The sequence below is a fragment of the Babesia microti genome, chromosome II (genome assembly GCF_000691945.2).
Source record: "Babesia microti strain RI chromosome II, complete genome".
In the NCBI taxonomy this organism is placed as follows: Eukaryota; Apicomplexa; class Aconoidasida; order Piroplasmida; family Babesiidae; genus Babesia; species Babesia microti.
Genome location: NC_027206.1, coordinates 1,084,494 through 1,101,372, shown reverse-complemented (window position 1 = coordinate 1,101,372; position 16,879 = coordinate 1,084,494). Strand labels below are relative to the sequence as shown.

The window sequence follows — 16,879 nt, the reverse complement described above, 5'->3', positions numbered from 1 at the left end:
AAATAAGATATACCAACTGTTGTGTGTGAGTTGCAATAATGCAAATTTGAGTATTTAGCGTTGCATACTTTCATGATCGGGATTCGTATACAGGCAAATTTGTGGTTTCAATCCAGGCCGTTTTGTAAGAGTCATCGTCGTAAGAGAAGTTGAGTCTAGGGCTTGGGCCATGACGGTACCCAGTAGCCAAGCCACTTAGAACCGCCTTAGCTACATCAAGTTTGGTCACATTGAGATTGCTAGCTGACTCAAAGGGCGGAATGCGGCATATTGTGATGCGAGGAAGGGACTTATTGACTTCTCTCTTTGCATATCCATTGTAGTCGCACAACGTAGTCATCAAATTGTCACCAAGTTTAGTTAGAGCCTCCAAATAATCATCCGCGTTTGAGTATTTTGAAGGGTCGGGGGGGATTGTCAAGGCAAATGCAACGTTGTTAATCTACATATATCACTTGATAATTGCAACAAACTATGCGTTTGCGAAGATTATATATTGAATTTAAGATACAAAAAAGTATAACACCGTAATCAAAATGAACATGATAAGTAAGAATTTGGGTTCGAAACAATGGAATGTTTTTTTTGAAAAAAAAATTTCCATCAAAAAACGTTTTAAAATTATTCAAAGACACTATTATAGAATTATGCATAAAAATTCTTGACATCTCTATGGAATAATAACATACCTTGTCTAGCGGATAATTCTCCTTTAATATCACAACAAAACAACTTCCATGGATGCTATCAGGCTTTCCAATCTCAGGAGAAGCACGGCAAAGACCCAATTTAATATTTGGATGTTTAACCGTCAAATTATCAGTAGTGACTGCTTTAGTTTCTTCATTAACCGCCTTTATAGCTTTATCAAACAATGCAGTAAATACATTAAAATACATATTAACTTCTGAAGGTGAGAAAAACTTAGTAAATTCTGGCACATCAGTCAGTTTGAATGAAGAAGACCTAATGAGGCTACAGAATTTGTCGTTAGTAAAGGAGTCAAGATCATATAGGGGGGTTGGTACTAGTGATGAATCGCAGAATGATACATAGCCAGGAGAGATTCTTGATCCCTTGAATTCAGGATGTTTCTTCATGAAAATTCTAAGCCCAGGGGTGTATGATGGATCTTTTTTATGGGAAGATGTTAGATTGTATGTCGTCTCAATACGTATAACAGTGGCAGCCTTAGTAGATTCCAGGGCAACTTGTAAATGAACTCCTAATGGCATAGCATCACCCAAAGCACTTAGAATCAAGACTTCTGTTCCACCAGCTAGGAGCTCACGAGCAGTGCGCACAAGGAATGCCTTAGGGCGTTTACTAGAAATTAGCAGTGTTTTTGCATCAGGAAACTCTTCATTCAAAACACTGATTCTAGATTGTGTGGAAGACCACTGTTTAGGCCTGCGTGCAGCCTGTTTAGACGCGGTTTTATTTTCATGCATATTTATCAAGAGCCCCACACACAACCCCCGCTACAAATATGCTGATAGACCACTTCTATACCTTCTCTGCGCAGGGTGACGTACTTATATCACGTACATTTTTACAGTACAATAATGAGCGCCTCCAATTGCCCGAGACTCTATTCATTGATTACTTATCTGACCAGAAAAACGTGGCTCCTGTCTTTAGTGTACCACTAAAAGGTAAGAACCAACTACATTAATTGCTTGAGGTGGTTAAAGCAGGAAGTGAATTGTTTAGATATCCAATTCATATTTATACTGTGTGTATAAACATCATTCTTGTGTGTTTCTATATATAAGTTCACTAATCACACTACAACATAGTAAACAAACACGCAATACGTTATGTCTAGTTGCAATTAATAATCATATCTCTCTAATCATAAATTTATTCATTAACAAGTCCCTCCTTTACATTATAACAATACTACCTATATTGAATATATATATTATCTATTAGTTTCATAACCTCAGTTCTAAAATTGTTTTTTTGAGTTTCGAACCCCTGTCAAATCTATATCATCTATTGATTAACTTGCGTTATTACTAAAAATATATCTTTGAATTCCACTAATACAGTTATATGTATAGGGAATTGATGTGTCTGTGATGTGGGTTTGGTACTAACCGTTAATTTAATAAATGAATATTGATATTCGCTCCAATAATGATTCTTTTGTTTTTTCGCGTAGATAACTCAGATGGAAACGTATACTTTGCGCACATAAGACGACAAGATATGATATTCGTCCTTACAACATACAAGCCATTACCTCCCAGCTATCTAATTGACCTACTCTATCGCATAACATGTGTGTTCAAGGTATCTATTTTGTCATTTAGGACTTTTTTGGAGTACTAAATGAGGAGGCTATTCTTAAAAATTTTTTTTTGGCATATGAACTACTTGATGAGATTATTGACTTTGGATACCCTCAATGCACCTCAACTAATCTGTTAAAGGACAGAATCCACAATTTTCCTACTCCTCCAATTGATGCTCACTTCCACCCAATCAACAAGACTTTACCCAGCACCGCATCGCAGAGGCCTGTTGTAATCAAATCATGTGAGAAGTTACAAAAAAACATAACTCTAAAAAATCATTTACAAATATTTTCACCGCAACCATTTGCTAGAGAGTATTCTGAGGAAGTGTTTATTGACGTGGTGGAGCGGCTTAATGTTATGCAAACAGGAGCTGGTAATATTGAATATGCGACCCTCGATGGGTCTATAGTTGTTAAAAATTTTCTAAAAGACAATCCTTTACTTAAAATTGGTTTGAGTGATCACATATCATCAATTCCCATTGAGGAAATTTTGTTCAGCTCCGTTGTTAACTATCAGAGGTACGCTAACGACCAAAGCCTGGAATTCCGTCCTCCTGAAGGTGAAACTAAACTCATGAACTATACAACTTCTAACAATAGATTGTTCAAAGTTCCTCTGAATGTATCTTGTAATATTGAATTTATTGACAAGGGGCAGGTTAATCTTACCGCTACCATAGTCTGTACATTACTACATCATTCTTGCGGGCCCATAATTGCAAAATGTCCCCTCCATCCCAAAACAACACAAGTTTCACTCCATGCAAACAATGTGGCAAAACAAACTTACGAATATGATGCCACTAATAAGTTGTTGATATGGAGAATTGAAGGTTTAACTTACGAAAGGAGTGTCGTACTTAGTGCCTTAATTTCAATGGAAGGGCTCTCCGCATCCGCCGAAGCCATTAAGAAACAGATTGGCCCTATCGCTTTGACATATGAAGTACCGATGTTCACTTCTACATCACTGCAAGTGATATACTTGAAGATGAACACTATCAACCAGCACTTCAGGTGGATTAGATATGTAACTATGTCCAGCTCTCACTTGTATCGCATTTAACTTCATTATAAGAACTGGATGTAAATTATTTTTAAGTGACTGTAACGTAAAATGATGTGATTGCATATATAGGATTGTATCACTGTAGATATATTGTGGTAGTTAATGCTTCTTTATTTGATGTAATTAATTAGATTTATTTTATACAATAACGTTTAAATTGTGAATTGATAATGTGTTGTTTTCTACAAAGAAGACTGGTTTAACATTTTTTTCATGAAATTTTAATTATTTGAAAGAATACGATAATTGTTGAATTATTTTGGAGAAATCCCCATAAATGAGTTTATTTTGAAACCCCATCTTTACTTGCCTAATCTCATGGTTATGGCACTAAAGTTTTTAGTAATTGTTAGGCTGAGAAAATTATTACACTACAGGTCATATAATGCGTAGGGAGAGACTACATGTATTAATTTTTAATGTTATTTGTAATACTTATCTGTGAACTTCTTAATTAGACTGTCAATAGTGTCGCATATGATAAGCCCTGGGCCAGTTTCAATTTCATTAGTGGTCTCTCGAACAAAATCCTCCCCCATGTCATCAATTTGGCGTTCGAACTCCTTCATAAGTTCATCCCTGAACTTTTTAAATATCTCCAAGAAAAAAAGTACAGAATCTGGCTCTTCTGTATATTTATTGATGTAGAAAGTTAACAGGCGCAATGCTTTCAAATGGTGCGATACTGTAAAGGTGCGTAGTTTGTCATCCAAAACTCGTACCAATGGATTATCTTGTAATGTGTTATTTGATGGAGTTTCCACATCGACTGATTGGCTTATTAGACCTGTATTTTCTGGAGTTTGCGAATAGTATGCTATTAGAGGTTTTTGCGATTTTTGCATATATGTCAGCATGTTGATAAACCCCTTGCCCTCCTCGCGTATTTCATGGGCAAATGCTAACAAATGGTTAATTGAGTCAAATCGAGTTATTGATAGTATATGAGCTAAACGTTTGATCTTTGCTAGTATGAGATGCTCTACAAGGTAATTCAAGTATATTTTCCTATGCGATAGTACTAGGAATGATTTGTTAAAGGGCAAATTGCAATCTTTTAGGTATATAGTTTCGAAAAATGATTCTGCATTTGGGGATCCAGAGGAGTATTCCCTGATTATATCCTGGAGTTGAGTAAATAATTGCTCGCAAATAGAATCAAGTTCCAAATTTTTTACATCAATTAGTTCAGTTAAGGCTTTGTATTCCCTATTTTGAGATATTATGTTTTGAGCCATTATAATCGATTCAATGCATTTAAAGCCTTTTGTAGTCAATTTTTGGATTCGTTCATCAAATGACATCAAATTATCACTGGAATCGTACGATTCCAATACATGAAATTTGTCGATAATCTCAGTACTTATTAACTGAGTAAGCGCCATTTTATCGGCAAATTCCAATGTTTTTGCAATAGTCTCAGTGGCTGAATTTGATCTGCTTAGAGAAGCATCCAAAATATCTTTACATTCTGTTATATTAGTAACAAGAGAATCAACAAGATGGGTATATTCCCTAGCAGCAGAGACAAATGATCCAGAGTCCTTGAGAATTTTTTTAAAAAAGGCCACCCTTTCAAAAGTCAAGGCTAAATCCAGTGATTCACTAACTGCCGTGTGTGATGTATTTAATTTATTTGAGTAGCAACGAGAATATATGTCAGAAAGTAGCAACATATCACAATTTGACAATCCTAACAGAGATTCATTAGTGATTGTGGAATAGTCAAGTTTTGTCGTGCCATGGGTAGATTCCATGGAATGAATGATCAATATTAATTGTGGTGTAGTGCAATATGTATGTCATGTTATGGGATGTATAATGATCCTTCAAACTAAACAATATAAAATTGAGCTAATTTGATAATAATCTTGGAGTGTTTTTGATTTGTGTTTTACGTGCTTATTTAGATTAGGGCTGAATTCATGTGTTAAAATTTGAAAATCATAGAATATCTATGCGTAAACATATATTATTGCCATTTTTTCAAAATCCATTTCATTAAATTCTTTTAATAACAACAATTTAATCATCATTGAATTAATGTGTAATCATAAATATCAACTTTGCCTCCTAATACAGTAGTTTACTCAATATCAATATTACGTGCCATGGATTCCATTCATTGCCATAATTTGTAGCGTTTGTCTGATTGTTATGTGCAAACGATATTGATATATAATTGTCCGCTAAATATATACTTTAAACACTGTTAAATGGATATCCGACAAAAAACTTATACTATAAAGGTGCAACCGCAAGCCACGTAGCCTAAATATCGATCATATTTTGCGTGAGACAAAACAAAACTAAGTCAATAAGTCACCCATAGATTATATATCATGTAAAAGATTAATAAAAAATTTACACAATTCATGTTGACGAATTAATCCACAACTAACTTTTTAATTTGAAATAATAAATGATAAATTAATGAATATATATAATACAAGGGTGTCATGATTTAAATCGTTTCAGATATGGGTGGATAAGGAGATGGCAATAGCACCCTTCTTGGCTTGGAAAAGGGGTCACCAAAAATAAAAGTATGCCCATCCCTTTTTAGACGATCATAACAATCCTTTTTGCACTCGAGTTCCAAAAATCTGCAATGTTTGCACCTTCCTTTGGGGTACTGAAATGGCATGCTACCGTGCCACGTAAAATCATTACGGCGGCCATTTGTAAATTCGTATGTAGGAGCTTCCGGCATTGGCATTCTGTCCCAAAAACTCTTACAATGGTCTATGAAGACTAGCATCAGCAATGTAGTCATGAGGCCCGATGATGCTGCCAGCATCATCATATGCTTTCTTTCTGCCTCAGTTCTCCTAGTAAGATATACCCTATTCGGTGTTGCTGACTTTAGGGCGTATATCTTCCTACTTGAAAAAGAGGAGAGCCAGCCAAATATATCACAATAACGATACAGTTTCTCAGAAAAAGTTTCACTGCCTTTTTGCTCCAGAATTCTGACAATGTTTGGGTTGTTAAAGACCGAATCAGGTGATGATTTATTGCCAAACTTTTCTGATAAATTTTTGAGTCTCTTAGTCATTTCATTTTCACTAATAATATGCCCAGATACATGTCTGCTAACACTTGTAGCGATTGTGTCTGAATTGAATTTCTTCAAATGTGCAGCTTTAAGGAGCCTAGTTTTAAACATAGTGGATCAACAAGGTATGAGAAATTGAACACTCATACAACATGTATGATGGCCCGCCCCATAACGAAACTATACTATTATCAGTATCCAAGTGATAATGATTGTTTGATGCGTTAAGAATACTTTTTTGGAAGGAAGAAGATATTTTTTAAAGTATAAATGCATAATTGATAATGGATGAGTATGACAATTTCATAAGAGGTTCACTCGTTGACTCTAGTGCCTCCTCACATATACGACAATCACAACCGTTAGACGCATCAATCAATGCTGGAAATGCAAACAATTTTCCATCATTTCAATACCCTTTTACTCAATTTCAAATGTTAACAAATGATGAGGCAGATAAATCGACTCGCTGCAGTGATATATTGACTGAGATCGATGGGTCTGGATCTAATAGCCTCAAACCTGAAAATTTGGCTCTGTGGAAGGAATTGAAGAAATTAAAGCGGGAGTTGGTCATGCTGCATTTGGGATTATCTCAGCATGCATATGGGCAATACCGCGGAGCGCCTATCGTTATAAACAACAATACCGAAGCACTCGCCCATTCCCAAACGTACAATCAGAGTCCCAAGGAAGAAAACAGTAAATTCTCTACTTGGATGAGCAAGTTCTTTTCCCGCCCTGCAAATCGCATAATATTCGTCCTGTCCCTGGGACTGACGGGGTATATGTTGCAAGAGAAAATTAAGAAGAGTTATATCCTATCCATGATAGAGGATAAGATTAATCGTAATCCTCTACTGAAAACTGTATATGCTCTGGAGGAGTTTTTAGGGCTAAGACAGGCACCAAAACTTAGCTTTTTCTAGGTAATGGATTTTATTATGTACATATTTTTAACCATCCAATATACATATCCATTAATATTTCATTAGTATATAAATTGGATTAAATAATAAAATTGAACTTTAAATTAAAAAATTTCAAATTGAAAACGTGCATACTTAGCAATGTATATCAATTAATTCTACGACATAGTACTAATTAATTTGTTCTTAGCATATTACAACATTATCTTGGCTACTCGTATGGTTTATATATTTCTAGTAATTAATAAATAAATTGGTTTTAAGTGATAACAAAAAAGGATCTGCCATACTAGAAGAGGCACTCTAGTATAAAAATTATCAGAGTGCGAAAAAAAAAGCGCTCGTAATTTCGATACAAACAATTATTTATTACTGACTACACGACACCTGCAATAGTGGGACAGCAGTGATACCGTCCAATTCCATAGACGAAAAGGAAACAAATCAACTAGAAAACTAGCTAACTGTTACCACCAATATTATTATCGGCCAACTGTGAAATTACTGAAAGTGCCGCTACATTTGACGAAAGAGTCATGCCAAGTGTTGCCATTTCCCTGTTCAAATTGCGCAATATGTGCCTAAATGTACTGGATAAATCATTCTGTAAATTGCCAAGCCAATTATCAAGCATGCTGTCTTTGCTTTTAAGATCACCTGATGCCAAGGCCACGTAGTGTACTGTGAATATTAGCCGTAGCCACAATAATCGCAAACCAAAGAATCTACCCACGATGCTATCAACACTATTTGTAGTGTCACTAGTGGTTGCTTTGTTTTTGTTGGTAAATGTTTTGAGTATAAAATGGAATAAGATAGGCAATAGTGATGGATGCAATTCACATAATGCCTTGTATATCTCGTTTAAGGGTATACTTAGGTAAACACGGGTTAGGGTGTTGAACTGATTAAGCGCTAGGGACAGTACTAGCGCTTTACCATATTCTCTTTCTGACAAAGCCATTAAAACATTTTGTGTAGTGACATTTTTAGTCAAAAGTTGCGGTTGAAAGGTTTCCAAACTGTTACTAGCTGATCTAGTCCTTATTGCAGTAGCACCCGTTGATATGCTATAAATAAACAGACCATGAGATGTTGCTGCAGCAAATTGACGACTATCGGACGAAAAACACACTTTTGACACTTGAAACCTGTCTCTATTATGTTTCAAATCTCCAACTTCAACTCCTGGTAAAGATTTGTGAACTTCTATACGTTTATACTCATTGTCATCCAAGTTGAACTATGTTATATTCTTAATTTTGACAAACAAATATTAATTAGTAATTAAAATATTGGGTCCTAGAAATATATATCATTATTAATGCATGATAAAATATAATTATCAAACAAAAAACGAAACAATTGTATTTTATGTGACACTGTTCAAAAACAATGGGTAAACTTCTATTACAGAAATAATTCGTATTATATAAAACGATAAATTAATCAATTAAACATTGAAATTGATTTAACCACTTTTCAGTTTCGTTAATTTGAAACTAATCAAGATAACACTAGCAATAAATATTTTGTATATTTTTATATCAATGATTATACAACATAGGAAATAAACATCTATAAATTGATTAAAATTGACAATACATAAACATAATTAGAATAAATAATATGTGAGTTCGGACTTTTACATTCTCATTAAATGGATTACTTACATTTGGTTCGTAGTTGGATGGTAAAAAACGCAATATACCCTTAAGCGATCGATTCTTAGTTAATTGTATTGAGTGAAGCAAATTGTACGTGTCAGTTGAATATATGCAGATATTTGGCGCATTTTGTGATGATGCGATTAAATAGTCCCCCGTTGACGAATGGCAAATGGAGTTGAAGTGGTGAATTCGCCTCACACCTTCCTGTAAATCGTTCCCCCCCTTACCCACTGCATGTTTTGAAAATGCCGCAAATCTATCTCCTTCTCCCCTTCCTCCCTGAATATCTCGAAAGCCCTCAATGATACCCACGATCTCTCCCACGTCAAAGTCCCAAAATGTTATAATCCCGTGCAAAGAGCTTGTCGCTAGGATTGGATTGCCCCTAGGGTCTAATGACAGCGATAAACAGCTGGAAGGCATGTCAAATACTCTGGCCGTTCCACCCTTATCTTGCCTGCCAAATACATTCCAAACCTATATAAGCATTTTATCCTATTCAATTTTAAACGTTGAATGGTCACATACCATGGCTGTATTATCCCAGGAGGTTGAAGCAAGGATGCCGGGATATGCAACGTTGGTGTGGAATTTTAAGCTGGTTACTGGACCTTGATGGCCAGTTAATCGCTCAAGTAAATTGCCAGTCTAAGTGATATTCTTGGTTTTATATGAAATATGACGTTGATATTAATCGCAGATACGATATTTTAACATTTAATATATTTAGTACCTGAATATTCCACAAATAAATCGAATTATCCACACCCTTAGATCCTGCAGCCACAATTTGCCCAGAGAGATCCACTGCAATACATGTAAATTGTACATCGATTATATCTGGTTTGAATATTCTGAAAAGTCTGAGGCGAATCAAATCAAAGGCACAGACTGTCCCGTCCAAAGAAGCTGTTAACACTGCATTTCCTTGTGGAACAAATGTAATATCTTCTATTGAACTGCTGTGTTGTTCAAATGTACAAAAACAAAAGCCACTAAAAGTGTCCCATAGTTTAAGCTTGCCGTCAATACCACCTGTGGCAATGAGGTACCGACAACCCATGCCAAAGGGACTTTCCATCTAAATAAATTTAATATTATGATAAACATTTAGGTGAAAAAATCGAATGTATTGATGAATTATGGCTTACAACTTTGAGTCCTTCGGATACTGCTGCCCCTATCCTGATTGAACCCTGGGAATTGAGTGAAAATGCAGCGGATTTCACAGGTCCATAATGCCCTTTCTGCCTCAGTATATAAGATTCGCTTTTCCATTCCCATACTAGCAACTATTTATGTCATTCACTTACTGATCCTGTTTGTGAGCATGCAAGTGCAATCCATTGTCCATCCGAAGTTATGTCTATAGCGTCAATTATTGGTAATCCAATTGATAGTATGTGTAAGGCTTCAAATTCGGGTAGCAAGTAAATGGTAAACAAACCCTTGGTAAGACCCACTACAAGTATATTAGTATGTTGGTTATGTGCAACTTTAGTGATTTTTGAGTTGTTTGGTTGGTTACAATATGCCATCTTCTCCTTGACCCATTTCCTAGTGTTGTAAATGTGTAATTGTTCATTACGAGACTTGGAACTTAAATTTACCAGGGCATTATCATCACCACTGGAGTATGGTTTGTTGATCCATGAGATAAACACACCCTCTTGCGATATACTGAAAATACGTTGCTCTTGACTATCGTAAAAGGCTGCAACCACGGCTCTCCTAAATATTACAAAAAATATACCTGTGATCAATGAAAGCTGAAGGAATGAAATTGGGTAATGGTTCAACTGACCATAACCTTACAGTCATGTCACGAGAGCTTGTGAGAAAGAATTGATTGGTTTTTGACCAAGAAATGTGTGTAACATTGTCCAAGTGCCCGCAATATTCCCTATGAAGGTGTAGATTCCAATTGGTTTCAATTGTTGGTGAATTCCACACCTATGTTAAGTTGGATTATTTATGATTTTTTTAAAAAAATCAAGTATTAATTAAAAAAAAATAGTGTCAATTGCCAAAACGTACAGTAACTTTTTTCCCACATGACAAGGCAAAAAATTTTCCATCGGAACTAAACTCCGCAGCAGTAACGGCATTTTGTGTCTCTTTTACAGGAATTTCACTATTATTTATGGCGATCTGGGAGAAGTTTGAGTGACTCTTAAATTGTAGGCGATGTAGTACGGTGTCAGTTAGTAGATTTAGAACCTGTGCGAATCCTAAATAAAGTATAAGGTGTACCATTTACATCTATTACAATTGCATATTTTTTGTGAGGGTGATGACAAAGATAGTGTATGTTTGAACGAGATTGTGAGTTGAAAGTGTTAGATTTATTAGCTTCCAGATCGTATACGCAAATTCTATTGCCCACAGGTGCTAACAAATAATCGCCTGGATAAAATGAGTAGTTACCTTTGGGAGAAAATGTGACGGAGCCACCGGTATAAGGTGCCCCGCATAAGTTGGAGAAGGAGTATTGGGACATAGACTGAAAAATGGAGCGACCGGCTGGCCACTATAGCATAGTGGTAGTGCGTTGGTCTTGTAAACCAAAGGTCGGGGGTTCGATCCCCCCTAGTGGCTTTTCGTGGTTATTTTGTCGTATTATATATTATCCTTTTCATACTCTTCTATGATATATTCGTCATAGATGTTTTATTGGGAAATTACAAAAAAAAAAGTAAATGGAATTATTAGTAGTTATCGCCCATATTAGTGTCGTTGAAGTTGTTCTTTGTAACACGAATAATGTACTATCATTGCAAAATAACAATCTCGGTCAGAATAAAAACAACAATACACACACATTCAATTTGTTATCTCCCATTAAACAACATCACTTCACTGCCAGCGATGGTCAACAATTTGTTGAGGGTGTGACTTACCTAGGTGATAAATACCACCAAATCGCAAGTAAGTTCTTTCATTTTCATCAAAAAAACAGAATTTTTAACGTATCCCTCGAATGTGTTAAAAATTAAAACCTCGTTGTATTATCTAGAAAAACTAATAGGCATCGAGAAACTAGGGGAGGAAATCGCTCAATCTGACTATCTACCTGAAGAATTTGCTAATATCAAGCCCCCAAATCCAAGTGATGAAGTATTAAAAAAAGTAATTTAGGAGAAAAAAAATATGTCTGATTTTGATAGTACAATCAAAGATACAGGTGAAAGACTCGCATCAATCAATCAGGTAAATACTAATTAATCCAGTCTGAATTGGAATCAAGTGATAGTGAAAGTAAAATTGCAATAATTTAGTCAATGAAAGGGATGAATTAGTGGATTCCATAGCACAGAAATTTGAACACGATGGTTCGCCAATCAAAATAGAACAATCTCAGTTACCTACTGTGGAGAATGAACTTGAAATCATTGAGAATGAGAAAAGTAAACAGGTATATATAAATCAATTTAGAACTATAAGTGTCTACCAGATTATTCCTTGCCTTGTCCAAAAGACTATGTATTATACGGCAACTATTGCATAGCAACCAAATCATATCGGGGAAGTTGTGATCATGTGAGTAACGTGTTTATACAGAAAATAAAGGCGATGAGGCAAGAAGATGATGAGTTTAAGGGGGCCTGGTCAAAGGAATGTAATAGTGACTGGCCTTGTATGCCAGCAAAGTGTCCAAATGGCACAGATTATTCAAAAAAATGCCCAGTGACATTCAGTATCGATGGAAAATACTGTAGATCACCAATACAAAGTGATATTAAATATGTTTCATTTGACAACGTCAGACAAAAGGTCGAATTCGAGCGAATTAATGGTGTGAGATGGCCATGTAAAACTGGATATATTAGTGATTATGCCAAGGAATGTCCAAAAGGCTATGTAAAAGTATATAATAAATGTAAAAGTGTAGTAGAAGTGTTTTTGAATGGCTGTGATACATTTAAAATGCCAGAGGTAACGCGCAGAATAACTTAGACTGTTGATTTGAAATTGGAAATACAAAATAAGTGTAAATTAGATGGGTGGTGATGGGCATATTAGGAGTTTTAATTTGAAAAAATAATTATTTTTCAATTTATTCATAGCTAATACATAATATATAGATGGGGTCTAGTTAGAGTGATGGCCAACCTCGACAACATGGCAAAAAATTTGGGGGGTTATGTATATGAAATATCGTCGGAAACAGTGTGTATTGATTAATTTAGATTGAAAGTAGACCAAAAAGAGTGCGTAAAAGTGTAAAGCCAAAGATTACTGAATGGAATACTAAAAAAAATGGTAATTATTCAAGAGATTTTGAATTGAATGTGGAATCGGAACAATGGAACAAATATTACAGCGATAGAAATTTGAGTAGCACACCATTTTACGGGTTATCTACTAGGGGTTCTGCTGTTTCATTGTTTAAAATACTGAACCAACCAAAATTTCAATTATTAGTCGATGATATTATTGTGGAGGTTGGCCATGGCAAACATCCAATGGTAGATGAAATTAGGAAAATTTTCAAGATTAATAACATTTTCATAGGCAAAAAAATTGTGATTTAGGCATAGAATTCTCACCAATGGCAATTAAGGAAGCCATTGCCAATCGCACCATTAAGGATTTGAAGGATACCCAATTTGTCATGCCTTCAAACATTAATTATTATAGTATTAATGGGGATTTTGATGGACATGTTGTCCATTCTACAATTGGCAATGAATGCTTGTTAAAGAAATGTTGTGCAAAATTGATAGTTGGACGATGCGTTCTAGATTATATAACATCCAGGTCAAAGTCGTGTCACTTAGACTATTAACTAGTATTGGAAGTGTGAACTGGGATGACGATCCAAGGGTGCCTAATAGCGTAATCGCGATGTTTAATTCATTTACTAACACGTTATTAGAATCTGTAAATGGCAATAATAATGCAGCAATAGTGTTTATAGAACCATTGTAAGAAAAATAATTATTTAGTGACAAAATAAAAGTTCGTGATCACATACTTACACTATTTAAAGTACTATGTGTATCATCATTGGTGGAAAAGAGCGATTGTAGGTATTTGAAATTGCATAAGATTATCACAAAAGATAAGATGGGAATTATATGTTATATGATGATTAAAACTCAAATTTCAGCGGAAAACTTTGAAGAGATACATGATAACTTCACAAATGTTACAGATAAGATACTGAAGCTCGACAAGTCACAGGATCCAGATTGGCTATTGCCCATGAAAATGCCCAGTAAATGGTCAAGTGGTGAAAAAGAGTTATTCGACGTTTTAACGTCATTTAGTACTGGTGTATAATGAGAAAGTGAGCAGAATTTGTTTATATTTTTAAATAATTTAATTAGCCAGTAAAATGAGTGTGTCTAATATTTATATATCGCCGCAGTAGGTGATCATAGATGTAATTTAAAAACAATTCCCAAAGAAAGGGTTTATTTGGTGTATAAAAATTCTATATGTTTTAATGACAAAAATTTGAGTTCATAAACCAGAAATCGCAATTTTTAACGGAATCTTATTGTATCATAATAGGTGTTGAATGTTACATTTACACTTTACACGAATATGATATCACATAGAATATGTTTTACACATTTTATTTGCTTAATAACGCATAGAAAGAATTGTTCTAATACAGTAATTTTTGTAATTATAATGTATACTCATAAAAAACGTCGTATACCGTAATCCTTGGGCCATACATATCTAGTACCGCACTACACATTAATATAATACACTATGTAATCAGTCATGTTTGTGACTGATATCGCAAATAGTTAATGTTTATATTAATCTACCTGTTATGTCTTAAAACGCAACTACTAGCTTACATCAAATGTCCTAGACGTACATCATTTGCTCGTGTAAATGGCGTGAACAAACCCATGAACACTGGTCTACAAATTATTGACAAGCAATTACCAATGTGATTCCCCTAATAATTTAGATACCCATACATTGATACTCCTATTAACCTATTTTTTGGTCACAACCGAGTGACCGAATCCAATGTATCAGAATATTGAGTTAGGATTCCAACGTATTTGTGCAATTGGACCAAGCCGAGAAACTTGGCAATGGAGTCACTACCAGATATAACGATGGCCTATCATGGGTAATTGATTCTATAAAAGATGAGAATAGACCGGGTTACGAATTTAAGCCGCCATACACAGACAATGAAGTTGAGTCAGGGACTCAACAAATGATTAACTATTACCAGAAGTTTGATCAGCTAGTATTGGATGAAAAAAATGAATATTTACAACAAATTCGAGTGATTAAATAGTGATACAGATGGATCTAGCTGAGTATGATGCTGTATGCCCTGGACTGGGCAAATGGCCCAAACATAAGGATATAATTGATTCTGGACTTGATATTAGCACTACTCTATTCCCTGTGTTCAAACCTGTTACGTAAGTAAACTAATTATGTTAGAGGTCTAACATCTATACCCCCAGTTCCACCATATAGAAAAGAGGTTAAAACTGTGGGCGAGGCAATGCTAGAGCAAAAAAAATGGCTAGAGAGGAGCAAATTAGCACTAAACGGTATGTACGCATTTATATATTAATTGTTATTTTATTTTTATGCAGAATGGAATTTGGATTGGGAAGAAATGGCCGGATTGCCCGAACGAGTTAGAGATCATTACTACAGAGAGAGATTTGATTTAATGTAATTACAAATTTATTTAGAAAAAAAAATCCAACTTTGGTATTTGAATTGGCTCTAAAAATGAAACGAGCGACTGCTAATAGCGAGGAAGTTATTAATTGTCACCCGCTGGAATTTAGATACATGGAAGATTCGTACACATATACTAAACCAGACGCTCCTGTTACTAATGATTTATATAAGGTATTAACTACGATGACTGTAGTGGCATGATTCATTGGATTCGACTTGGCGATTGAGAGTTGAGGAAATGATTAGAGATGTTGTTTCCTTTGATTGGCCTCCGACAGATCTACGCGTACATTCAGGTTTAGTATTACATGACATTACATGGATTCCAGGCGTGATAAAAGTATTTGTGAAAAGGGCTAGTAAAGATGAATTTGTTGCACCAGAAGTTCTTGGGGAAGTGAATAAGGAAGAGCTGGGATTGTTGTATTCCAAAATAGGTGTGCAAGGCTATGATATAGATATGATGCTTAAACTGATGGATCTTGAAGAAGAACTGGGTGTGTATGATAATCACAAAATTGAAATTTATAACTCTCTGCCAGATGAATACCCTGAGTCCAGGAGAGATTGGAACCAAAAGATGTATGTTATTTCAATTTACTGAATAATTTATGTATTTAATTAACACTCCAATCTGATTTTCATATTATTAATTAAATAATCATTACTAATAAAATATATGAGCAATTGTGTTGAAAACAAATTATTTTAATTACAATTTAATCGGCGAATTATGATATAACTTAATTAATACACATGTTTTACTCTTGTAATTCATCGTGATTATTTATTTAAAACATAATGTGGTGATTTGGGTAATAAATAAATTTAATTGATAACCTTATCATTGCGTAATAGTTAAAATTTGCAAATGTATCAAAAACTAATTCAGAGGGTTGCCAGTAACTGTGACGTTAAAGGGCATAGAGATTAAGAGTATCCAAGGAAAATTGGCAGGATCAGATTCTGTATTTGGTTTAAAACTAGAAATTAGTGGCAAAATTGTCATAATACCCACTCACTTTATAGAAAGTGTACAGACATATTACAGTGACAATAATTGAAACCTGAACTCAATTATTTTTACGCGTGTAATTATATTTCTAATTATTTTAAATCTATTACTTCTTTAAATTGTTTTTCATATTTTCCTTAAAATTGTCA

At 34.7% G+C, this 16,879-nt stretch overlaps 9 protein-coding genes and 1 non-coding gene across 10 annotated transcripts; 6 read left to right on the top strand and 4 right to left on the bottom strand.

The window, feature by feature from the left end:
* BMR1_02g03120 (DNA/RNA-binding protein Alba 4 (ALBA4)) lies at positions 71-1,451 on the bottom strand (the record flags this gene model as incomplete). Its single annotated transcript, XM_012792932.1, has 2 exons — positions 71-442; positions 690-1,451. 2 exons carry the CDS (start codon positions 1,449-1,451, stop codon positions 71-73), a joined length of 1,134 nt encoding a protein of 377 aa, XP_012648386.1.
* Positions 1,490-3,374, top strand: BMR1_02g03115 (Adaptor complexes medium subunit family; the record flags this gene model as incomplete). The annotated part of the gene is made up of 3 exons (XM_021481657.1): positions 1,490-1,655; positions 2,177-2,298; positions 2,319-3,374. The coding sequence occupies 3 exons, from the start codon at positions 1,490-1,492 to the stop codon at positions 3,372-3,374; spliced, it is 1,344 nt and encodes a 447-aa protein (XP_021338275.1).
* BMR1_02g03110 (hypothetical protein) lies at positions 3,800-5,134 on the bottom strand (the record flags this gene model as incomplete). Its single annotated transcript, XM_012792930.1, has 1 exon — positions 3,800-5,134. The coding sequence occupies one exon, from the start codon at positions 5,132-5,134 to the stop codon at positions 3,800-3,802; it is 1,335 nt and encodes a 444-aa protein (XP_012648384.1).
* A 707-nt stretch (positions 5,135-5,841) lies between these two features.
* BMR1_02g03105 (hypothetical protein) lies at positions 5,842-6,546 on the bottom strand (the record flags this gene model as incomplete). The annotated part of the gene is made up of 1 exon (XM_012792929.1): positions 5,842-6,546. One exon carries the CDS (start codon positions 6,544-6,546, stop codon positions 5,842-5,844), a length of 705 nt encoding a protein of 234 aa, XP_012648383.1.
* Positions 6,720-7,364, top strand: BMR1_02g03100 (hypothetical protein; the record flags this gene model as incomplete). The annotated part of the gene is made up of 1 exon (XM_012792928.1): positions 6,720-7,364. One exon carries the CDS (start codon positions 6,720-6,722, stop codon positions 7,362-7,364), a length of 645 nt encoding a protein of 214 aa, XP_012648382.1.
* Positions 7,825-11,534, bottom strand: BMR1_02g03095 (PWP2, UTP1, periodic tryptophan protein 2; the record flags this gene model as incomplete). Its single annotated transcript, XM_021481656.1, has 10 exons — positions 7,825-8,607; positions 9,038-9,511; positions 9,563-9,682; positions 9,768-10,115; positions 10,186-10,326; positions 10,348-10,765; positions 10,788-10,987; positions 11,072-11,265; positions 11,288-11,440; positions 11,462-11,534. 10 exons carry the CDS (start codon positions 11,532-11,534, stop codon positions 7,825-7,827), a joined length of 2,904 nt encoding a protein of 967 aa, XP_021338274.1.
* A 26-nt stretch (positions 11,535-11,560) lies between these two features.
* Positions 11,561-11,632, top strand: BMR1_02g03091. The gene has a single exon. It is a non-coding gene; the product is annotated as a tRNA-Thr (tRNA).
* A 101-nt stretch (positions 11,633-11,733) lies between these two features.
* Positions 11,734-13,045, top strand: BMR1_02g03090 (CPW-WPC family protein; the record flags this gene model as incomplete). Its single annotated transcript, XM_021481655.1, has 8 exons — positions 11,734-11,962; positions 12,051-12,151; positions 12,173-12,244; positions 12,265-12,292; positions 12,313-12,449; positions 12,470-12,574; positions 12,596-12,970; positions 12,992-13,045. The coding sequence occupies 8 exons, from the start codon at positions 11,734-11,736 to the stop codon at positions 13,043-13,045; spliced, it is 1,101 nt and encodes a 366-aa protein (XP_021338273.1).
* A 93-nt stretch (positions 13,046-13,138) lies between these two features.
* Positions 13,139-14,320, top strand: BMR1_02g03085 (conserved Plasmodium protein, unknown function; the record flags this gene model as incomplete). Its single annotated transcript, XM_021481654.1, has 5 exons — positions 13,139-13,204; positions 13,225-13,549; positions 13,570-13,795; positions 13,816-13,962; positions 13,984-14,320. 5 exons carry the CDS (start codon positions 13,139-13,141, stop codon positions 14,318-14,320), a joined length of 1,101 nt encoding a protein of 366 aa, XP_021338272.1.
* A 482-nt stretch (positions 14,321-14,802) lies between these two features.
* BMR1_02g03080 (conserved Plasmodium protein, unknown function) lies at positions 14,803-16,779 on the top strand (the record flags this gene model as incomplete). The annotated part of the gene is made up of 10 exons (XM_021481653.1): positions 14,803-14,948; positions 14,970-15,033; positions 15,054-15,299; positions 15,320-15,441; positions 15,464-15,576; positions 15,622-15,703; positions 15,724-15,886; positions 15,909-16,152; positions 16,174-16,297; positions 16,608-16,779. 10 exons carry the CDS (start codon positions 14,803-14,805, stop codon positions 16,777-16,779), a joined length of 1,476 nt encoding a protein of 491 aa, XP_021338271.1.
* Positions 16,780-16,879: the final 100 nt, after the last annotated feature.